Raw genomic sequence first — 21,294 nt, 5'->3', positions numbered from 1 at the left:
TCCTTTAACCCCCCCACCCCCCACCCCGATCGCTCGCAAACAGTCTGTGTTTCAGTGGACTTATATTTCGTTTATATGGGCCGATGATGCTGGTCGATGTGGGAAAAATAACTGAGTTGTTGGGTGGTGGCTAACGCGGAGCTACAACAGAGGGCAGCTAGCCACCGGTGTATGTCTCTTTCCCCTCATACAGTGGGGCAAAAAAGTATTTAGTCAGCCACCGATTGTGCAAGTTCCCCCACTTAAAATGATGACAGAGGTCAGTAATTTGCACCAGAGGTACACTTCAACTGTGAGAGACAGAATGTGAAAAAAAAATCCATGAATTCACATGGTAAGATTTGTAAAGAATTTATTCGTAAATCAGGGTGGAAAATAAGTATTTGGTCACCTCAAACAAGGGAAATCTCTGGCTCTCACAGACCTGTAACGTCTTCTGTAAGAAGCTTTTCTGTCCCCCACTCGTTACCTGTATGAATGGCACCTGTTTGAACTCATCATCTGTATAAAAGACACCTGTCCACAGCCTCAAACAGTCAGACTCCAAACTCCGCCATGGCCAAGACCAAAGAGCTTTCGAAGGACACCAGGAAAAGTATTGTAGACCTGCACCAGACTGGGAAGAGTGAATCTACAATAGGCAAGCAGCTTGGTGTGAAAAAATCAACTGTGGGAGCAATCATCAGAAAATGGAAGACATACAAGACCACTGATAATCTCCCTCGATCTGGGGCTCCACGCAAGATCTCATCCCGTGGGGTCAAAATGATCATGAGAACGGTGAGCAAAGATCCCAGAACCACACGGGGGGACCTGGTGAATGACCTGCAGAGAGCTGGGACCAAAGTAACAAAGGTCACCATCAGTAACACACTACAACGGCAGGGAATCAAATCCCGCAGTGCCAGACGTGTTCCGTTGCTGAAGCCAGTGCGGGTCCAGGCCCGTCTGAAGTTTGCCAGAGAGCACATGGATGATACAGCAGAGGATTGGGAGAGTGTCATGTGGTCAGATGAAACCAAAGTAGAACTTTTTGGTATAAACTCAACTCGTCGTGTTTGGAGGAAGAAGAATACTGAGTTGCATCCCAAGAACACCATACCTACTGTGAAGCATGGGGGTGGAAACATCATGCTATGGGGCTGTTTTTCTGCCAAGGGGACAGGACGACTGATCCGTGTTAAGGACAGAATGAATGGGGCCATGTATCGTGAGATTTTGAGCCAAAACCTCCTTCCATCAGTGAGAACTTTGAAGATGAAACGAGGCTGGGTCTCCCAACATGACAATGATCCAAAACACACCGCCCGGGCAACAAAGGAGTGGCTCCGTAAGAAGCATTTGAAAGTCCTGGAGTGGCCTAGCCAGTCTCCAGACCTCAACCCCATAGAAAATCTGTGGCGGGAATTGAAAGTCCGTGTTGCTCGGCGACAGCCCCAAAACATCACTGCTCCCGAGAAGATCTGCATGGAGGAATGGGCCAAAATACTGTGTGTGCAAACCTGGTAAAGACCTATAGTAAACGTTTGACCTCTGTTATTGCCAACAAAGGTTATGTTACAAAGTATTGAGTTGTATTTTTGTTATTGACCAAATACTTATTTTCCACCCTGATTTACGAATAAATTCTTTACAAATCCTACCATGTGAATTCATGGATTTTTTTTTTCACATTCTGTCTCTCACAGTTGAAGTGTACCTCTGGTGCAAATTACTGACCTCTGTCATCATTTTAGGTGGGGGAACTTGCACAATCGGTGGCTGACTAAATACTTTTTTGCCCCACTGTATGTGGGGAAAGAGACATATGAGGCGGCGAGGCGGCCGCCGATCGACCAGTGGTGGCTAACGGAGCTCAATCGTGGATAAGGGAAACCGAAGGCAGGAGAAGCAGGCGGCTGTCGGTCAGAGCGTGAGGTGAACTGAATTTCAGGTAAGAAGTTATGAACTGCACTCTATTTGGGTCAGATATAAACCGAGTTTAGGTGTAGTTTATTTTCCTTGTGCTGACAGTTACAATAACTCGTTCTGCGTGCTAGCTAGCACGACAGCTGTGTACACGCTAAGTTACTGATGTTGAACGTTATGACAGCCTCCCCTGTCATTCTCTCGCCTGTTGAAACTTCAATCATGAAACTGATCAATGATCGGCTTTTCTCTTGTTTGTTTATTGCGCTAAACAACAGCAGCACGTTTAAGCTTGATCAGCTGTTGTTAGAATTCATTTGATTTTAATTTCTAGTATCAGCTGATGTTTGCTGGAGCCACAGCTGTAAAAAAAGGGGCTGGTCCTAACCATGAGATGTCCTTACTGAGTCATCAGAGCTGAACTGGTGATGGAGAAACAGGTTTACCTTTTAGGTGACATGAATGAGTTGAAGGAAAGTTATCAACTGTTTCTGAGAGACAAATAACACCAAGCTCCTTTTTTTGTGTAGCTGACAGCTGGTAACTGTGCAGGGGCGGATCTAGCAAAGCTTTTGCCAGGGGGCCAGGTGGGGCATTAACAGGGAAAGGGGGACACAAAGATATACTTTTCTTTCTTGCTCTCATATAAAATATTTACCTTTTATTAAATAGTTATCTGAATCTTACAACCAAAGTTTGTATACTAATACACAAGATTGGCTGTAGACCATTGTTAATCATTCAGAACACTGTGTAAAAATAACAAAAAACAAAAAGTGAATGCAAAAGTGCATAAATATTTATTTTACGTGTTTGATGTGTGTGGCAGGGCGTGGTCTGCAGTGCCGCTGCAGGGGAGGTGGACCCACGGGCGTAAAGTCTGTGCTCTCTCGGCTGTTTTTTTTTTTGGTGTGTGTTGGGCTGTGAGTTGAAAAGCTACAGCCGGCTGTGTGGGTACACCAACCATGTGTGAAAAGTGGTCCATAACGTAATGCTTCAAAGCGTGTTCATGCAAACATTGTCGGGTCTGCCGTGGTACAATGGGACTTCTGCTCATGAACCTCTGTGCACAGCGTCTGCAAATCGGGGCTGTACGAAGTCACCTCATCTTTACACAAAACTGTAAGCTGTCATCTGTGAGGTGCGAGCGGTGTTTGTTTTTACCATAGTTCATGGTGGAGAATGGCTGCTCTGCTGAGTTTTGCTCTCTGTAGCCGTATGAATGGCAAACCTGTACATTCGATAATTTTTAATCCTACAACTGTTTACAACTTGCATAGTTCCCATTATTTCTGTAAAGTTATTTATTTCATATTCTGTATAGTTTTTCATATTTATATCCTGTTCATAGCCTGTACATAGCTTGTACTCACTACAGCCTGTACATACTTATAGTTATAGAATATTCACAACATACTTCATACCGTGTACATTATAACATTCCATAATAGACCCATTTCTGTAATATACTTACATATCTATATTATTGCTAATATATATTGTAATATATCTATATCACTAAAGCACTTCTGAATGGATGCCAACTGCATTTCGTTGCCCTGTACCTGTGCAATGACAATAAAGTTGAATTCTATTCTATTCTATTCTAAACTACACTGATTAGCATAGACACACTTAAAATTTCTTCTGAAATTTTCACTTTCTAGTATTTATTTAATATTTCTTTATGTTATAAAAATGACTTTGAATCCTGATAAAAATGCAAAATCATGGGTTAAAAACGAAAACAAGAGAACTAAGAATGTATTAATATTTGTTGACAGAAAAACAGAAACTGTATATGTGCCAACCAAAGTGCCATTTTAATTCACATGAAAAAAAAAAGGGATTTATTCATTCATTGTCCATTCAGGATCTTAAAAATGTGATAATAATAATGAAATAATACAAATAATGTAATAATAAGAATGATGTAATAATAATTAATGTAAATCTAAATAATATTGTCCTTCAGAGAAATAGTTTGTAGTCCTGAAGATGGAGAAGTTTACTCCTGCAGAGCGACTGGGACTGTCTGTGGTCATGATGGTTGAACCTCCAACCACTTTCCCAGCTTAGCCTCAGAGTGCTGCTGCTACTGTAGCTCTTCTCCTCTGTACTCGTCAGGACTTGCATTGTCACATCTGGGGATCCCAGGCCCTGCTGGAGAGGAGAGCCTAGTCTGAATGCTGACCTGCTGCCTGTAATTATTAGCCTTTTTCAGGCTCTTCTCCACAGGACGCCTGTCTTTTTCAGGGACAATCTTCATCCACAAATTCATAAAGTCCTTGTGAAGGGTCAGTTTCTTGATGATTGTTCGCCCATGGTACCTGTGGAAGATTACAGTTGTCATTAATTGTGTAAACTCACAGAAAATAAAACATTGATGCACTTCAAACCCATTTAAAAGTACCCACCTGGCTTCAGGTGCAGCATCCCCTGCCATTCTAGAGGCAGCAATTAGAAACCTTTCAGTGAAGCTTCCTGCTTTCAGGATGACGGCTGCTCCAACTTTGTCAGCCAGCTGGTGCAGGTGTTGAGCTGTGCTATTCCTCACTGCGGCACAGCGATGGCTGAGCAAGGACAATATTAGACACACAACTCAGTGAACATCATCTCTCTTTCATGTCTTCTAATAAAATCACTACAGCTTCTTCTCTCCTCTTACGTCAGTCCTGTGTTAAACAGAGCGCTCAGAATCCGTCCATGGCTGCAATTTTCCACCATGGCATCAAGCGCCAGATTGACCTCCTGATGAAGAAAGTTGTTGTTGGTCTGTGCAAGCTTCAGCAATAGAGCTCGGCCTGTTGTTTCAACTTCTGGGTCCATTGTTTTCTGGAGCTGAATGTAGAGCTCATCGATGGTATGTATGGCCTCACAGGCTACTGCTGAGCGTTGGTTTTTCACCTAAAATGTGAGTGAAAATCATCAGTTGAGGCTGTAGTATGCGCTTGAAGGGAAACTAGCTGCATGAAACACATATAAGAAACATAAAGTGTGCAATACCTCCTCAGTGAGGACCAGACACACTTCATGCAGTTTAGTCTTCAGGATGTCCGAGTGGTGCTTTGCCAGAGACTGAATAGTTTGCAACCCCTGTCTTTTCTTAATCCTGTATTTACACAACACAACATTGAACACGACTTCAGGAACACCACAAATAACACAGCCACATTATGCAGCACTGTTTCTGTGCAGTATTTAATGTCTCCTTACTACGCTTCTTACCAGTCGTCTGAAGACAGCAGACTAAAGCTGTGGGACAGGCTCTCTACAGGTGTAGCTAGAGGCGGGAGTTTGACCCTGGCCTCTCTTGGATTATTCTGACTGCACTGACTGTCTGCTTTCTTGTCTGATAATCAACGAGGTTAGTAAAGAGAAAATGTAATTTCTTCTAATTTGAAGCATTGTACATGATGCAGTGATTAATTGTTCATTAAAATCTTTTTAAAAAAATCTCTTAATTTAAAGTTTGATTATTCAGCATCTTCTACAGTTACTGAGGAAAACCACTTACCGTCTATAGGGACGACTTTTGCACGGCGCAGCAGCGTCCCAAGCCGAGGTCCTCGTTTTTGCGGTATGGGAACTGTTGGAGGTTTTGGAGTCAAAGGCTTTACTGCAGTAAATGTTTTGGTTGGTACTGTGTGTCCAGGTGAGGTTACAATCCCATCCTGGAAATGCTGCAGTTTTTCCAAAATAGGCCCAAATTTGTCTTTTACTGTCAAGACTCTTATTCCACGAATGACCTTCGTGTCTGTTTAGACAAAAAATAAATAAATAACTACAAATTGACATCTTACTAAAAAAAATAACAATAGACATTTTTCTTCCTGATTTTTTTTTCTACAAAAAAGCATATAAAATGAATGGACAGCAAGAATATGTGTAATTTAGCATTAAAATAGATAATCTACAGTGTCAAATTTTAAAATCTAAACTAACTGATTAACAGCAGGTGTAACCACTAAAGAAAAGCATCACCTTTGAACTGACCTGCTCCTAAATGTTTAGCAGAGAAAACAGGCAATTGTGATGGACAAGCTGCTCGAGGAGGTGGAGGAACTGGAGTGAGCGGTGTCATCTCAACAGGACTGTCAATGAGAGGAATGGCCCTCAGCTCACTTGGTGTGTGTGTGTCTACAGAGCTGAGGCTACACGGACTTCTTTTAGGGTCCTCCTGATTCCAAAAGGGGTCATCCAACCAGGGACTTAAGTTCCTGCTTCTCTGGACTCTCTGTGGAGAGCCTGCGCATTGCTTAGGTAAAGGTGGGAGTCGCACAGCATAATCTCTGGGTCTCTGTGCGATATGCGATGTGTCTGCCTGTTGAAAGAACACATTTCTCTTACTGCTCAGAGCTTTGTGAAAGTCCAGGATCCTGGACTCTGTGGTGAAGCGCTGACAGTTGCTCTGTACGGTGGCCCCTAGAGACAAAGCACGTACAAACTCCAAAACACTTGCAAACTCCAAAACACTTGCAAACTCCAAAACACATGCAAACTCCAAAACACATGCAAATTCCAAAACACATGCAAACTCCAAAACACGTACAAACTCCAAAACACTTGCAAACTCCAAAACACATGCAAATTCCAAAACACATGCAAACTCCAAAACACGTACAAACTCCAAAACACGTACAAACTCCAAAACACATGCAAACTCCAAAACACGTACAAACTCCAAAACACTTGCAAAATCCAAAACACTTGCAAACTAAAAAACACATGCAAATTCCAAAACACGTACAAATTCCAAAACACGTACAAATTCCAAAACACGTACAAATTCCAAAACACGTACAAATTCCAAAACACATGCAAATTCCAAAACACGTACAAATTCCAAAACACATGCAAATTCCAAAACACGTACAAATTCCAAAACACTTGCAAAATCCAAAACACTTGCAAACTCAAAAACACATGCAAATTCCAAAACACAACGGAAGTGCTCCAGGACACTAGGGGCAGTGTTGAGCTCGATTTGCAAAATAAACGGCAAGTTTGTCTGTATGGGACGGTCTAGTCTCCGTCGCGCTTCCCAGGTTGCCTAGCAACCATGATACTAACCGCTGGAAACGTGTCATACAACTTGGTTTGACAGAAATGAGGGAGAACATATTTTGTTCATTTGTTTGTTTGTTTCTACAAGAGCTTTGTGTGATTTGATAAGTATCTGAGGCTGAGACCACAGGACAGTAAAACATGATTTTTGGGCTTCATTTCTGTACTGAACAGTTATTTCAAGATTAATTAGTAAATAAGAATTAGCTGATGTTGTTCATGAGACTAAAGTCATATCACTTTGGTAATGTAAATATAATATGGCCAATATTATAGTTATTATATTAATCATTATTAGCTATTACAGCAGTGAACATGAACTCTGTGTCAAATACTGAGCTTCAGTACAGATTCAAGTTGCAGTTATTTATATGTCTTATCACCTTAAATCTTCACTCAAAGTAGAGCTGGGCGATAGAACGATAACGATATGTATCGCGATATAACTTTTACTCGATAGAGAAATTAAGCTATCGCGATAGACCTCGCCGCTCTTGTCCTCTTAAAAAAAAAAAAAAAAAAAGGTCAGCCAATCCAAATTAAGTAGCGCAGAGCCGAACCAATCACAGCCGCAGCGTCACGTCGCGTGACTTGTTACGTACAGCACAAGTGCCAAGCCGCACGTGTGTTTGTTTGGGAAGCAGCCAGCGGGTAATGGAGCCAGCGCGTAATGGAGGAAATGAGTGTGCCGACTAGAAAAATCAACCGAGCGTGACCGAAGAGAAAACAGATGATGGTTCCAATGCCGGAGAGATTGTCGAACGGAAGAGCCATAGAAGTTCCGTAGTGTGAAGGTATTTCGGCTATTTCAAGTCTGACAAAAAACAGAGTAGCGTGCATTGTAAATTGTGCCGAAAGCAAGTCTGGAAATACAATAAACTGGTGCATGCGTCACACTGTGCGCCACGTTATTGTTTCAGTGAAATGAATTTCTACAATACTGTTACTGTTAATTCTACTCTCTGCAGTGTTTAAATGCTTACATATACACACAGTTACTGTCCCTCCACACATACGACTCGGTTCTGCTTCTATGCCCCAGCTTTGTTTACTTTTCCCCACCGAGGCTTCTAGACTTCTGATTGGCCAATATTTCTGCACGGTTAGGAATCTAGCGCCACCTGCTGCTTTGGCATGTTCATAGCAGCGTTTTCCTTCATTTCTGCCTTTATGTGTGGACGGGATTATTTTTTAAAACGAAAAAGGAAAATCTCAGTTTTCAAAAATACCCGTGTACGTGTCTCTGACTGGAAGCGCTAATTCGTCATTCGGCTTTTGTCAGACTAAAGTAACTGTTAAAACTGTTTGAAAAGCTAAGCTATACAACAAGGAGAGATTGAGAATTTCCTTTTAGTTCTCAGTTTATTTGATATTGACAAAAGTTAGTCAGTTTTGTCTGTTCTTCTGTAAAACAAACTAAGATTTATTTTTAGAATTAATATTTTGTTTCTAAGTGGAATTGACAATTTAGTCTGTTTCGTTTGTTCTATTTTGAAACTTGAAACTTTGAAAGCGGCTGCCTTTTGTGTAGTTTGCAATATTTGCCTTTATTTATCTGAAAAAGTCTCATGTTCCTTAAGTACATCTACCCTGTTGAACTTATTATGGGAAATAAATATTTAAATAAAAACAAGCTGCTGATTATTTCACATTTTACTTGTGAGCAACGGCACATTTAAATCTTACAAATATAGTTATTTGGCTTATATCGTGATAGATATCGTTATCGCCTGAAATGAAAAAAACATATCGTGATATGAAAAAATCTCATATCGCCCAGCTCTAACTCAAAGACAAGTATCTTTGACAGTGCATATATAGGTATATCATATATAAGAGACAAATGTTGTTCCTTCACGTTGGCATTACTAAATTTGGCTCATTGCTTACATATATTTATAAAAAGAAAATGTACAAGCTGTGATAACTGTTTCTGATAAAATGAAGAGTAGACTGATATATGAAATATTCCTTTATTGGGTGAGAAAATCAGACCATGTCATAACTGCTTTAAGTCATACAGAATAGATATCAGAGCCTTAAACAGGCTGGCTTCTGCTAAATGGGTCAAACTGGGCAGAAAGTCTACAAACACATAACATCTTTATAGAATATGATGTAACACTATAGATCAACTTACCTCAGAATATATAAAGCATATAAACAATTACAGCAATATGATGCAACAAACACAGCAGTGCTACTGATCCAAAATACTCAAAGCTTCATAGAACTGGAACAAACATTTATTTTTAGGTCCATTCTGCTGCTGATACATACTTTAGGTTTCTGAATATTACACTTGTTGCTGCCTTTCATAGTGTGTAACTTGAAGGCCCTGAGTACTTTCGCCCACACTGAAAACACTGGAATGATAAAATTATTTGAACATTACCTAATAAGACTGATTCAGGACAGACAATTAGTTATTTTAAACCTTTCTAGCAGTCCTTCACAAACAGGGAACAGTCTGTCTATTCTCTCCATCTGTCAGCTGCTGCTGGCTCTTCCTCCTCCTCTTCCTCACACACTGCTGAGTTTGTCCTGGTGGATCATCAGGGGTGCAAAGCCTCACAGATGATGTGCAGCAGTGGGTCCCTCAGTCTGTCCTCACTCTCGACACTTGCAGTTGTCACACATGGAAATCAAATGTGTGATAAGCTGCAGGATTCAAACACAAGTGTGACTTATAAACACATGTTCATACTTTTATTCCACAATCAGAGAGAAAGAAACAGAGAGCGAGTGCAGGACAGACAGGTGAAAGTCTCAGGTGTATACACTGCTACAAAACAGCACAAAAGAAGGAGGATTTAGTGTTTGTGTTATTATGTATGTATGTGTAATGTGTATATATAGACACGTGTGTGTGTGTGTGTGTGTGTGTGTGTGTGTGATTTACATTGCTGTGCTTGAGAGCCACCATCTACCGGAACCAAATTCCCTGTATGTGTCTGCACATATACTTGGCCAATAAACACGATTCTGATTCTGATTCTGATTACGAAACAAGAAGAGTTCCCAGATGGTGCAGTGGACACATGTGTGACTCCTGTGATTAAAGCATCTTTCTTTCAGCTTAACAAGTGAACCGTCAGCTCGTTCAAACACACGTTAAAGTCCGTTTGGCTCGACACCACCGAACAGAGGCAGCAATATAACATAGCTAACATTAACAGTGCAGTGAATCTTCCTTGTGCTGTGATATTCAGGACTGCAAACCGAGCAGCATCACTGACTTTCAGCTTGTTGTGTTTGTGGATATATGACTGACTTTAATTATCCACAAAATCATCACAATCTCTGTAAGATTAAGGTCGACTATATATATATATTTTTTTTAAGTAAAGGCTTTAAAACCAAGTTAATTCTGAAAGTACAGACATGACTAATGTCACATAACTTTCCCGACATGTGGCCAACAATAATGGTTTAATGTTCTTCATTAAAAAAATATTTGCGCATAAATAAGTGACATAATATTCAGTACTTACTTCTGAAAGTTTACTCTTCCTCCGCTCCGCTTCCACCGTTTTTTTTCGGCAAAATTATCCACACCACCACCGCACTATGAAGTCTGGGATATGTTGGGCCATGAAGGCTACACCGACCCATCCTTAAAATTCAGGGAAATTATGGACGCATTTGAGGGCCGCATTTCGAGCAGCCTTTGAATTGGGAAAGCCTTCTCTTGTCGCTGTGACGTAATCGGCCTTAAAATGCGGCCTTTAAGGCTTGTCACTACCCGATCCGTACCGGAAACCCGATCGGTACCCCGCATGCGCAAATCTTACGTCACTTCCTCTCTTTGCGACATTCAATATATTTGAATGATGCGGTTAGCGCCCAGTTAGCTCCTAGCATTTCTCAACAGCTCTGCCTTCTTTTCGACTGCCCGGGACATTTAAACAATGGATAATCTGTATACAAAGAAATTCATGCTTTTCTCCTCAACAGAGAGCGTCCCCCGATTGAGCAACAGCGCCGTAAAATAAGAAGAATGGCGCCTAATTACAGAGTTAATAATGCAGACTTTGTAATATCTCACGTGTAGATTCATCAGCCAGATGAAGTGTTTACTGACAATTGACAGTGATAGCGCACATCATCATCACTATTCCAACAATCCTCTCCTCACAGACAAGCATAAACACACTCGACTATCGCTAAATCAGATTTAACACACGTTTGTAATGACGATAAATCAGTTTATAATAGGGTTTATTCGCTCGGTCAGCAGGTGGCGGTATCCTCGTACACTGGGGAGTAAACTGCCATTAAACGAACAGAAGAAGAAGAAAACATCTGCACATGCGCGGTACGGATCGGGTAGACCCGATTTGTACGGTCAGACTTTACACATGCGCAGTAAGGATCGGAGAGTCCTGATCCGTAACTTTCTTTTTATTTTTCGTTTTTGTCTACATTGTACTGAAATGCTTCATTATTGCAAACATTTTAAGATATACTTGTTATTCTTAACATCTTAACAGATACTCTGACCCATAACTATCGTAAAACGCTACGACCGGAAGTAGAAACCTTTCGCGCATGCGGGGTACCGATCGGGTTTCCGGTACGGATCGGGTAGTGACAAGGCTGCAAACCCCAAATCCGGTCATTGGTACTTCCTGGCTTGTGTAGTTACTAGGTAACAAAAGCTCAACACTGCCCCTAGCGTCCTGGAGCACTTCCGTTGTGTTTTGGAATTTGCATGTGTTTTGGAATTTGCATGTGTTTTTGAGTTTGCAAGTGTTTTGGAATTTGTACGTGTTTTGGAATTTGTACGTGTTTTGGAATTTGTACGTGTTTTGGAATTTGCATGTGTTTTTGAGTTTGCAAGTGTTTTGGAATTTGTACGTGTTTTGGAATTTGTACGTGTTTTGGAATTTGTACGTGTTTTGGAATTTGCATGTGTTTTTGAGTTTGCAAGTGTTTTGGAATTTGTACGTGTTTTGGAATTTGTACGTGTTTTTGAGTTTGCAAGTGTTTTGGATTTTGCAAGTGTTTTGGAATTTGTACGTGTTTTGGAATTTGTACGTGTTTTGGAATTTGCATGTGTTTTTTAGTTTGCAAGTGTTTTGCATTTTGCAAGTGTTTTGGATTTTGCAAGTGTTTTGCATTTTGCAAGTGTTTTGGAGTTTGCAAGTGTTTTGGAGTTTGTACGTGTTTTGGAATTTGTACGTGTTTTGGAATTTGTACGTGTTTTGGAATTTGTACGTGTTTTGGAATTTGCATGTGTTTTTTTAGTTTGCAAGTGTTTTGGATTTTGCAAGTGTTTTGCATTTTGCAAGTGTTTTGGAGTTTGCAAGTGTTTTGGAGTTTGTACGTGCTTTGTCTCTAGGGGCCACCGTAGAGGGCTCTGTCTACAGTGACTTACACAAAAATTACACTGTGCAAAGCAGCAAAATATAACACATCTCTCCGAAACGTTTACATTTGAACAGCAGAGAAGTCAAGAATGAGTATGTTTAGTTACTTACATCTCCACCTGTGCGTTTTCTCTGAATCAAATCTCGAAAGCGATGGAAAAAGTTACCTGATGTCTTTTCAGGCATGACTGAGATAAAAAGTGAACAAATTGTTTAGAAACAGAAAGTTTGTGAGTGCTTCTCAGTGTGTGAGTGACAAGTTCTAACTCAGCTGCTCAGTAAATCAGTTATGATGATGTCATGAACTCACAGAGCATTCTGTGCATTTTTTGAAAATATTCATATATATACACTATTTTGTGTTTTTACAAAAATATCAGACATGTCTAAATCAAAGGCAGCTTATGATCTCTAATTATGATCTTTAATCAACAAATTTAAATAGACGTCCTAATCACAGCTTCTAAAACTAGACAACACTATACTGATATAAAACGGCAAAAAGGAGATAAAAGCACTGTCATAAACAGAGAAATAAGTACAGTAAATAAATAAATACAGTTTTAAAAAAATACAGAAAAAAACATGTGTGTCATTTGCTACAACAACAACAACGACAACAAAATAGCAGTTTGGACAAAGCTGTTTCTTCAAGCTTTGCCTGCATTTAGGGGCTGCAAACCTCTGTCCCAAAGGAAGAAGCTGAAATCCTCCAATAAGGGGTGGGAGTCATTTAAAGTAGAGTAACTCATCCTCTACAACTGCCTAGTATTCAAGGACTCTATGTTAAGATGCTCTAACATGGTACAGTACCTTCAGAAACGCCCCAAATTTCTTATATACTGAAAATTAAATCTCTTCTCAGGAACCTTTTCTCGATTCAGTAGAAGTAGATCTAGTTTTCCATTGCTATGCTTCTGTCCATCCTAATACCACTGGAGCTTTTTTCTTTTTTGTAATGTATATCATGGTCTCCCAGTAAAACACACAGCTCACATCAGCATGAGTATCATGTTGCCTTCAAGGCTGCACACCCTGTCATGTCGTGTAAGCGCATCTTTTTTTCCACATAATTGTGGTGGTTGAGGGCGGAGGGTTGGGGGTTTATCTAGACAGCATGTATTGCTGGGCACACTTGAGCTGATGCTCAAGGTAAGGCGTATAGTATTACAGCGAAGAGCCGCGGAGAGAATTGCAGATGTCACAGATGCGTCAGAATCCATTAATATCCTTGCTTTATTTTGTTTCTGAGGGTTTTTTGGGAGGGGGACTGGAATAAATGTTTCACTGACCTAAAAAGGGAGTCTCTCCTTGCTGTTTACATGAAGACCTTGTGTCTGCAAAGAGTTACGTTTACAGGAGAGTGACAGCCATGCAGTCATGGAATTATACAGTTGATTTTAAATGGTCTTTGTTGCCAACTTGGTTCTGAAATATAGCAGACTGCATAACCATCAGCTGAAAGATTACCAAAGCCCCGCCCTCATGCGTCCATTCAGCCTTGTAGCTAAATTTTACAGATCTACAAGAAAATTTTAATAAAAGGGAGCGGCTGTGTGATTTCTGTCTTTTAAAAACTTTTTTTATATGGGCTAAATATTCCGACTTTTAGACGTTTTACTAAGTCAAATGTCTTTCTTTCCTGTTTTCATTATCTGCAGCTTTGTCTTGGATTAAGCTGCTACCTAACAGGCTTTGCTTGCAGGGGGTCACCCAAGGGTTACTGCCTATGACAGTCCATTTAGACACACACATAGAAATCTGTGGTGGTGTGAGGAGGATCTGAGGGTTTGGGTATGGGGAGGAAAGACAGCGGGGAAAAAAACCCATAACTAAAAACATCTGTGTCTCACATCATGCACAACACACACACTCACCACCCCCCTCAGAGCTCGTACAGACGGTGTGCATGTGTGAGTGTGTGAGTGCATGTGTCCTCACAGAGGAATTTCATTATTCATCTCAAAGTTCCTGGAATCTGGAAATCTCTGCCAACCTTTCTGCACCTTTTATCTCTTCCCAAGCATAGATACGAGTGGCAGTTTGGCACCATCGACTTTATATAAAAAATATTCAGTCCCCAACATCCCCACCGTCATCTGTTGGTGCTGTTCTAATGAGATGGTCGGTATGATTATCAACCGTGGTCATGCTCTGGTTGCAAAGAAGACTAATCTTAATGATCAAAATAAAAAAAGAAGACACACACAGAAACCTGACATCACAGATTTGCCTGAAGAAAAAATCAGGGGAAAGATACACATTGTAATAAGACGTTATGTTAAAAAAAAAAAATTCATACTGAGAAATTAAAATACCGTCACAGATTTTGGATAAGAGTCTCAAAAAAAGTTATGGCATCATACCTGGGACTTATCGCACTGAAGATGGATGAAAATGTGTTTTTCCCCCATAATCAGGCTTTAATATCTGTGAAGTGTTCAGCTGATTTGCTCCATTTTAAAGTCTATTACGTGCTTTGCACATGTGAAGCTGTAAACAAAATGTGGGTCCCATCTCCTCTACTGGCCTCCCAAGCTGCTGCTGGAGATCGGACATCCAAATTGGATTAACTTGAGCTGAGATTTGAAAGTCTGTGCTCACACTTTCAGAAGTGTAGCTCACAGACTTTGCCCCCTAAAAAATTAAAAAATAATCACTCATAAAATATAAAAAATAAATTCTTATAAACTTTCCTTTGAAGAAGGCCATTTTCCCTGGATTTCGGGGGTTTTTTTTTTTGAGAGATGGTAAGGTGGGGGGCATCTGATGAACAGTCCTCATGAATTCTTAAACAAGTGATCTGCTTTCCCCTCAACTATTTTACACAGAAATCTGACACTAAATATACTTATTAAGGTGACTAATTTCTAACAGATGGCATTTACACAGTGTATCTGCTGTGGTGTTTGTGGGAAACTGCTGAACCGCATTTTCTCCATTTGAATCATTCGTTTTCTTTATCTTAATGAGGAAATGGATTTAATTGACTGCAATTTACTTTAAATGAATTCCAAAACGTGCCTGACCCTGTCCTAACCCCACAGCCCAGCTCATTCCTGTTGGATTTAGATGTGCTGTAACCCAGCATTCCAGTCAGAGCACTCCTCAGTGAGTTCCAAAAGATGAAAAAGCAAAGTCATCCCTCACAGGGAGCGCTACATTGTTTTCTGCTATTGTTGCAGCTGATTCTAGGGTTTACTGGCAAGAGAATTAATTGCCTCATCTTCCCAAATTTTGCTTAACCTGTCAGCCAGATGACATTTTTAAGCTGCGACATGTTGCCAGATTTCGCAATTTTCCCACATCGCTTTCCAGAGGCGTGAAAGGGGCGATTTGGGGGCTGATGTAATGGGCTGAGTCTGATTGCGTGAATTATCAGCTCTGAGCTATAGTTTTATTTTTCTTCTACAATTCAAACACGGATTTGGTGTTATATTAGGCAGTTCGCCTACATCAGATTGAAAGCAGCGACATCATGTTTTCTTTTCCCTACAAGGACAGCGGTGATGAAAGGCTGCTGACCCGACAAAGAAAGTAATGATTTCATTTTTGTTGAATGTGTTTTCAACCTGTTGATGTCACCTTACCATTTTTTTCCTCCTCCTTCTTTCTGTAGAGCAAGGCCAAGGAGCTTCCCTTATCAGCCGTCCATTTCATGGAGGAGCTCGGAGAATGTACTCTAGGGAAGATCTACAAAGGTCATCTGTATCTGCCGGGCATGGACCAGGCCCAGCTTGTGGCCATAAAGACCCTCAAAGACATTTCCAATGCCCAGCAGTGGGCTGACTTCCAGCAAGTAAGAAATGTTTCTAAATTAACCGTTTTTACAACACACATAAAAATATATATATATATATACAATAATGAAGCCGCATCAGTCGTCTTTGTGTAGAGTTGGAAAATGAAATGTACCACTAAAATATCCTATTGCTAAAAACTACATGTGGCTGCTTTCTTAGAGGAAAGGCGTCTAGGCCCACAAGATTTCAAGCACGGCTTGTTGTATGTCTATAGAAGGTAGACGCAGTGAAAGATTGGAGACGGCTGAACTGCTCAACTGTAGATGAGTTCTCTGGAAATAGCTCCCAAAATAAACTGTAACTTGGTGGAAGGTTGTCCAGATAAATTTAGATGTGACGGCGGATTGAGGCAGTCGGCATGTGTAAGACGTAATCCTCACTTTCCGTTTACAGAAAGTGAGGCAGACCTGAACTGTGCCCACATTTTAAAGTGGTACTGCCATCGACTCAATTTCAAAAGTGATCAATGAGCCGTTGTGAAACCAGCTTGGGTGATCTTCTTATAATCACCTGTCAAAGCCACACAGTTTCAGACTCAGTTTCTCCATTAAACTCCCACATCTTTTGTAAATATCCACTTTTCCAGTAAATGTTGAAATCAACCTGCCAGCCACCTTTTTTTGTTTGTTTGTTTCTTTGAAATTCACCGTTATTTATCCAACTTCATCAAAGGAGGCCGCAGTGCTGACCGAGCTTCAGCACCCCAACTTGGTGTGCCTGGTGGGTGTGGTTACCCAGGAGCAGCCGGTCTGCATGCTGTTTGAGTTTCTGCCCCAAGGTGACCTCCACGAGTTCCTCATCATGCGTTCGCCACACTCAGACGTCGGCTGTAGCAGCGATGAGGACGGCACGGTGAAATCCAGCCTGGATCATGGAGATTTTCTGCATATGGCCATACAGGTAGGATCTAAAAACATCCTCGTAGTTGGCTACAAGCGTAGTGGAAGAAGTACTGTTGTGCCTTCCATTTAAACATGAACCATTTACATGAAATGTTGATGATGATCTTAATCGCTCATGTAGAAACTTTGAATTAAAATCAGTGTTTTAATGTCTACCTTTCACTGCTCCTTGAAACGTCTTCTAAATATTGTGAACCAGGTGGCTGCTGGGATGGAGTACTTGGCCAGCCACTTCTGCGTTCACAAGGACCTCGCAGCTCGGAACATTTTGGTAGGCGAGCAGCTCCACGTCAAGATTTCTGACCTGGGTCTCTCCAGAGAGATCTACTCCTCAGACTACTACTGCCTCCAGCCTAAAATTGTGCTGCCCATCCGCTGGATGCCCCCTGAGGCCGTCGCTTCGGGAAAGTTCACCACAGACTCGGACATCTGGTCGTTTGGAGTTGTGCTGTGGGAGGTCTTCAGCTACGGGCTACAGCCCTACTATGGTTTCTCGAACCAGGAAGTGATGGAGATGGTGAGAAAGAGGCAGCTGCTGCCCTGCCCCGAAGACTGCCCACCAAGGTATGTTGCAATTACCGGTGCAATATGAGAAGTATACAAGAAGATAGTGCATCCAGCTAATGGTGAAACTCAAGTGTGCAAGTGTCTTTATTGGACTCTGGTATTAGGGTTAGTTTAGTGTATTCAATTCAAATAGAGTTTTAGAAGCAGTCTGATTGTTGCTGTTTGTGGTAATGAAATAACTCTGTTGGCTTTTAGGTTTTATGGTCTGATGACAGAGTGCTGGCAGGAAGGACCAGCACGTCGGCCGCGCTTCAAGGATATTCACGCCCGCCTGCGAGCTTGGGAGGGGTTGTCGTCCCACGCCAGCTCCAGCACGCCCTCTGGAGGAGGAGGCAACGCCACCACTCAGACCACCTCGCTCAGCGCCAGCCCCGTCAGCAACCTTAGCAACCCACGCTATGCTGCCGCTGCTGCCGCCGCCGCGGGGTACCTCTACCCAGCCCAGGCTATTCCCGCGCCGGGACAGATGGGTGCAGTTCCAGCATGGACGCCCATGGCCGTGACCCAAACCCACCAGCGCTTTATCCCAGTCAACGGATACCCAATCCCGCCAGGATACGCAGCATTCCCAGCTCACTTTGCACCCCCAGCTCCGCCTACTAGGGTAATCCAGCACCACCTGCCCCCTCCAAAAAGCCGCTCCCCCAGCAGCGCTAGCGGCTCCACCAGCACGGGTCACGTCAGCGGCGTGCCCTCCACTACGGGCTCCAACCATGACGCCAACACGCCGCTGCTGTCCCACTGCATCATGCCGGGGAGCGGTGGAGGGTCGGCTCAGGTGTACGGACAAATCTCCCAGAAGGGGATGGTGGACCACGTGTCTCAGACGTCAGCACTGCTTACCCCTGACTCTGATGTGCTGATGTACAACGACTCAGTCATCACTGCAGACCTGTAAATATTCAACCTCTTTGAGCTTAGATCCCAGATATGAGACGTTTAGCGCTTCAGCCAGTGGCGCAGCGTCACAGTTCTTCTCTGGTCTTACCGAGACCCAACAGAGATGGAGCGTGCCACACATCTGGGTATCCAAGAAACACTAAGCAGGCTATATAAGCAGCTGTCTGACTCTGTCATGCCTTACTGTTTACAGGAGGCGTACTTACTATCATGGTTTGAAAATGTTATTTTAACCTCTGTGTAAATACAGTACATAGGTCCTGAATGAATGAATGAAATACAAAGATATATATTCAAATGAACTTTTTATTAAGTAAAACACTTTAAAGGTGAAAACATTCTTCCCGTGGCCTTATTCAACAGTTTGTGTTCCAATCAGACAAAAAAAAACTAAACAATTCCCACTCGATGGACTTTTTCCTACAGGATGTCAGGCAGACATGGATATTCATGTGATGACTTTCAGGTGCCTTTTTTTCTAAACTAGTTCATTGGCTTGCTTGTCAACACAAAAAAATCAAATATCCAAGGGAGCGCGAATTGAAACGGCGAGTAACTTTATAAAAACGATCAACAGTGGCCTGCTCCAATAAATGATGCCTCCTTGGCCCTCATAAACCAATCAGTAACATTTATGTTAGCATGCATAATTCCCATGCTGCCAACAGCTATGAAAGCACTAATGCAGGTGCTAAGAAGTCCCTTTGAGAATGACAGCTGAATGTGTGTTTTGTTTTTTTTTGTTTTTTTATTTTCCAACTTCATCACGCTATCTGAGACGTCTGCAACAAGAAGACCGGACACAGTGAAGATGGAAGTTTATCTGATCGGCCTCCCTTTAAGTATCATTTCTTTTCATCATCGCCCCCCCCAGTTTTGTTTCTCCGGGAGACATCGCATCTAACTTCAGAGCTGGCAAGAGGGCCCCCTGCAGATGAACAAAAGACATCACAAAGCACTCGCTTCCTTCCACAGCTAACCCACACCGTTCTCACGGCAAACACTTCATTCGCCGCATAATTGATTGGATACAGTCTTTTATGTTTTTTCCGAAAGTTTTTACGGATTTCATTTTGGAGATGGGGAAAAAAAAGCTCAGCACGTGCAGCTTTTAACAGAAAAAGTACAACCTGAAAAAAAAGTCTGACCGTTTTGTCTGTTTCCCAGTGAAGGATGACGAAGTGTGTGTTTGGTGAGTCTCAGTTTCGTAGCCGCACAAACTATGCCTCAGCCATCCACGATGGTTTATGAGAGGCCAAATATGAAGCTTCTTTCATTCCCTCAAAACAAAAGTCAGAAAACCAGCAGTAATGTGTCAAGTCAACAATCAATGGGTGCGAATGTTCCTGAGTGCATGTTTTAACTACAGCAATAACACATCCGGGTTGTTTTTACTGAGGACATGCAGAGAATAAAGTGCATTTCTGAGTTGTAAAGTAAGTGGACACGTGAAATGTAGCAACAAGAAAAAAGTAGCTGCAAAAATGGCATCAAAATCAAATTCAGTTGTCTTTATAAATCCTACTGCTCTTTAGTTTTCCTCAGCATTCAAGTGAGTAGAGGTCAGTAGTGAAGCTGGTTGGCTGTTATTAGCAGCATGAAGGGTGTGCTCTTGTGTCCATGCTATTTGAAATCATTTGAGAGTGTATTTTTCAAATGCCTTTCCTCTCTGTGTGTTTTTGTGATTCTATTTATCTAAAGCAGAGTGAGCTACCTAAGCATCTTTACCCATGAGCCCCAGCAATGTAAATGATGTACGAATACTAACATAGACTGTATATATAAGCTGGACTTTGCTTCCAGATTTAAAAAAGCAAGGCCAACGCAGTCTGCACTGATGGCCAACAGGGGGCGACTCCCCCAGTCCAGTCCACTTCTCACTTGATTTTTGACATCAGTGAAGCCTTATTTAATACAGGACGTTTCTCATTTTGTTAAGGATGCTGTCACTGACAATTGCTAATAAGGCAGAGAATAGTATAAGGCATGGCTACCGTATGAGTGTACAGAGTCTAATAGAATAAAATAATAAAAGTGAAAATGCTCAAGTGAAGGTTTCAACCATTGGGTGCCGTCATTGTGGCTACAGTCATCTTTTTTTATGTAGTCTATGTACTAATATAGCAGTGCACAAACCACTTGTACACAAGACTGTGAATCTTAATCAAGTTTAGGTATTTTTGTATTTGGCAAAAATTCATTATAGTGCCTTTTTTTTGTCTTTTATTGGTAAGAAGAAACAAAAGTATATGTATATTTCAATGCCAGTGTACCCATAACAGGTTTACATGCATATTGATCAAGAGAGGCCTTGGCTTTGTATTTTGTCTGAATATTTTTGCACAGATGTTTTGTATTGCAAAATCATTTATTAAATAATGTTTGGTAAATCCCGCTGCTTCTGTTGTATGATCGATCCGTTTTAAGAATACAGACTTGTAATAGCAATGTGAATCCACTGGGGGCCACCAAATCACCATTTCTGAGAACAGTTTTGAATGTCTTTGCCTTGTAATTGCAGTGACCACTGTTGGCCAAGTGGTGGGGCCCTTTAGCTGTTTGATTACTGTAGTCACAACTGGAAACAGTTGGAAATAATAGTCAAAGATGAAAAAATGGCTCCTGTGTAGCCTTTCCGGGTGTGTGTTTGTCTGCTTCACTTCATTTCTTTCAGGCTCAAATTCAGATCTTTCACCTTGAATTGGGAAAAAAAAAAAAAAAGTGAACCAGAGTGACTGTCATCCAGCATATGAATGTCATAACAGATGTAATGTT

General features: G+C 41.5%; 1 protein-coding gene across 3 annotated transcripts in view; it reads left to right on the top strand.

Annotated features, from left to right (window-relative positions):
- Positions 1-20,886, top strand: part of LOC308399559 (inactive tyrosine-protein kinase transmembrane receptor ROR1-like) — a 146,224-nt gene extending 125,338 nt beyond the window's left edge. For 2 of the 3 annotated variants that reach the window (XM_080886896.1, XM_080886897.1), the window contains 4 exons: positions 15,967-16,146; positions 16,823-17,050; positions 17,252-17,616; positions 17,815-20,886. In XM_080886896.1, coding sequence (XP_080743022.1) covers positions 15,967-16,146; positions 16,823-17,050; positions 17,252-17,616; positions 17,815-18,517 — 1,476 coding nt within the window. In that variant the 3' untranslated portion in view covers positions 18,518-20,886. The remainder of the gene's footprint in view (positions 1-15,966; positions 16,147-16,822; positions 17,051-17,251; positions 17,617-17,814) is intronic. The other variant, XM_080886895.1, reaches the window with a different exon arrangement.
- Positions 20,887-21,294: the final 408 nt, after the last annotated feature.

This window comes from Rhamphochromis sp. 'chilingali', assembly GCF_963969265.1.
Source record: "Rhamphochromis sp. 'chilingali' genome assembly, chromosome: 7".
NCBI classification, from domain to species: domain Eukaryota; kingdom Metazoa; phylum Chordata; class Actinopteri; order Cichliformes; family Cichlidae; genus Rhamphochromis; species Rhamphochromis sp. 'chilingali'.
Note: the sequence above shows the minus strand (reverse complement) of the source record. Positions and strands in the feature narration are given on the sequence as shown.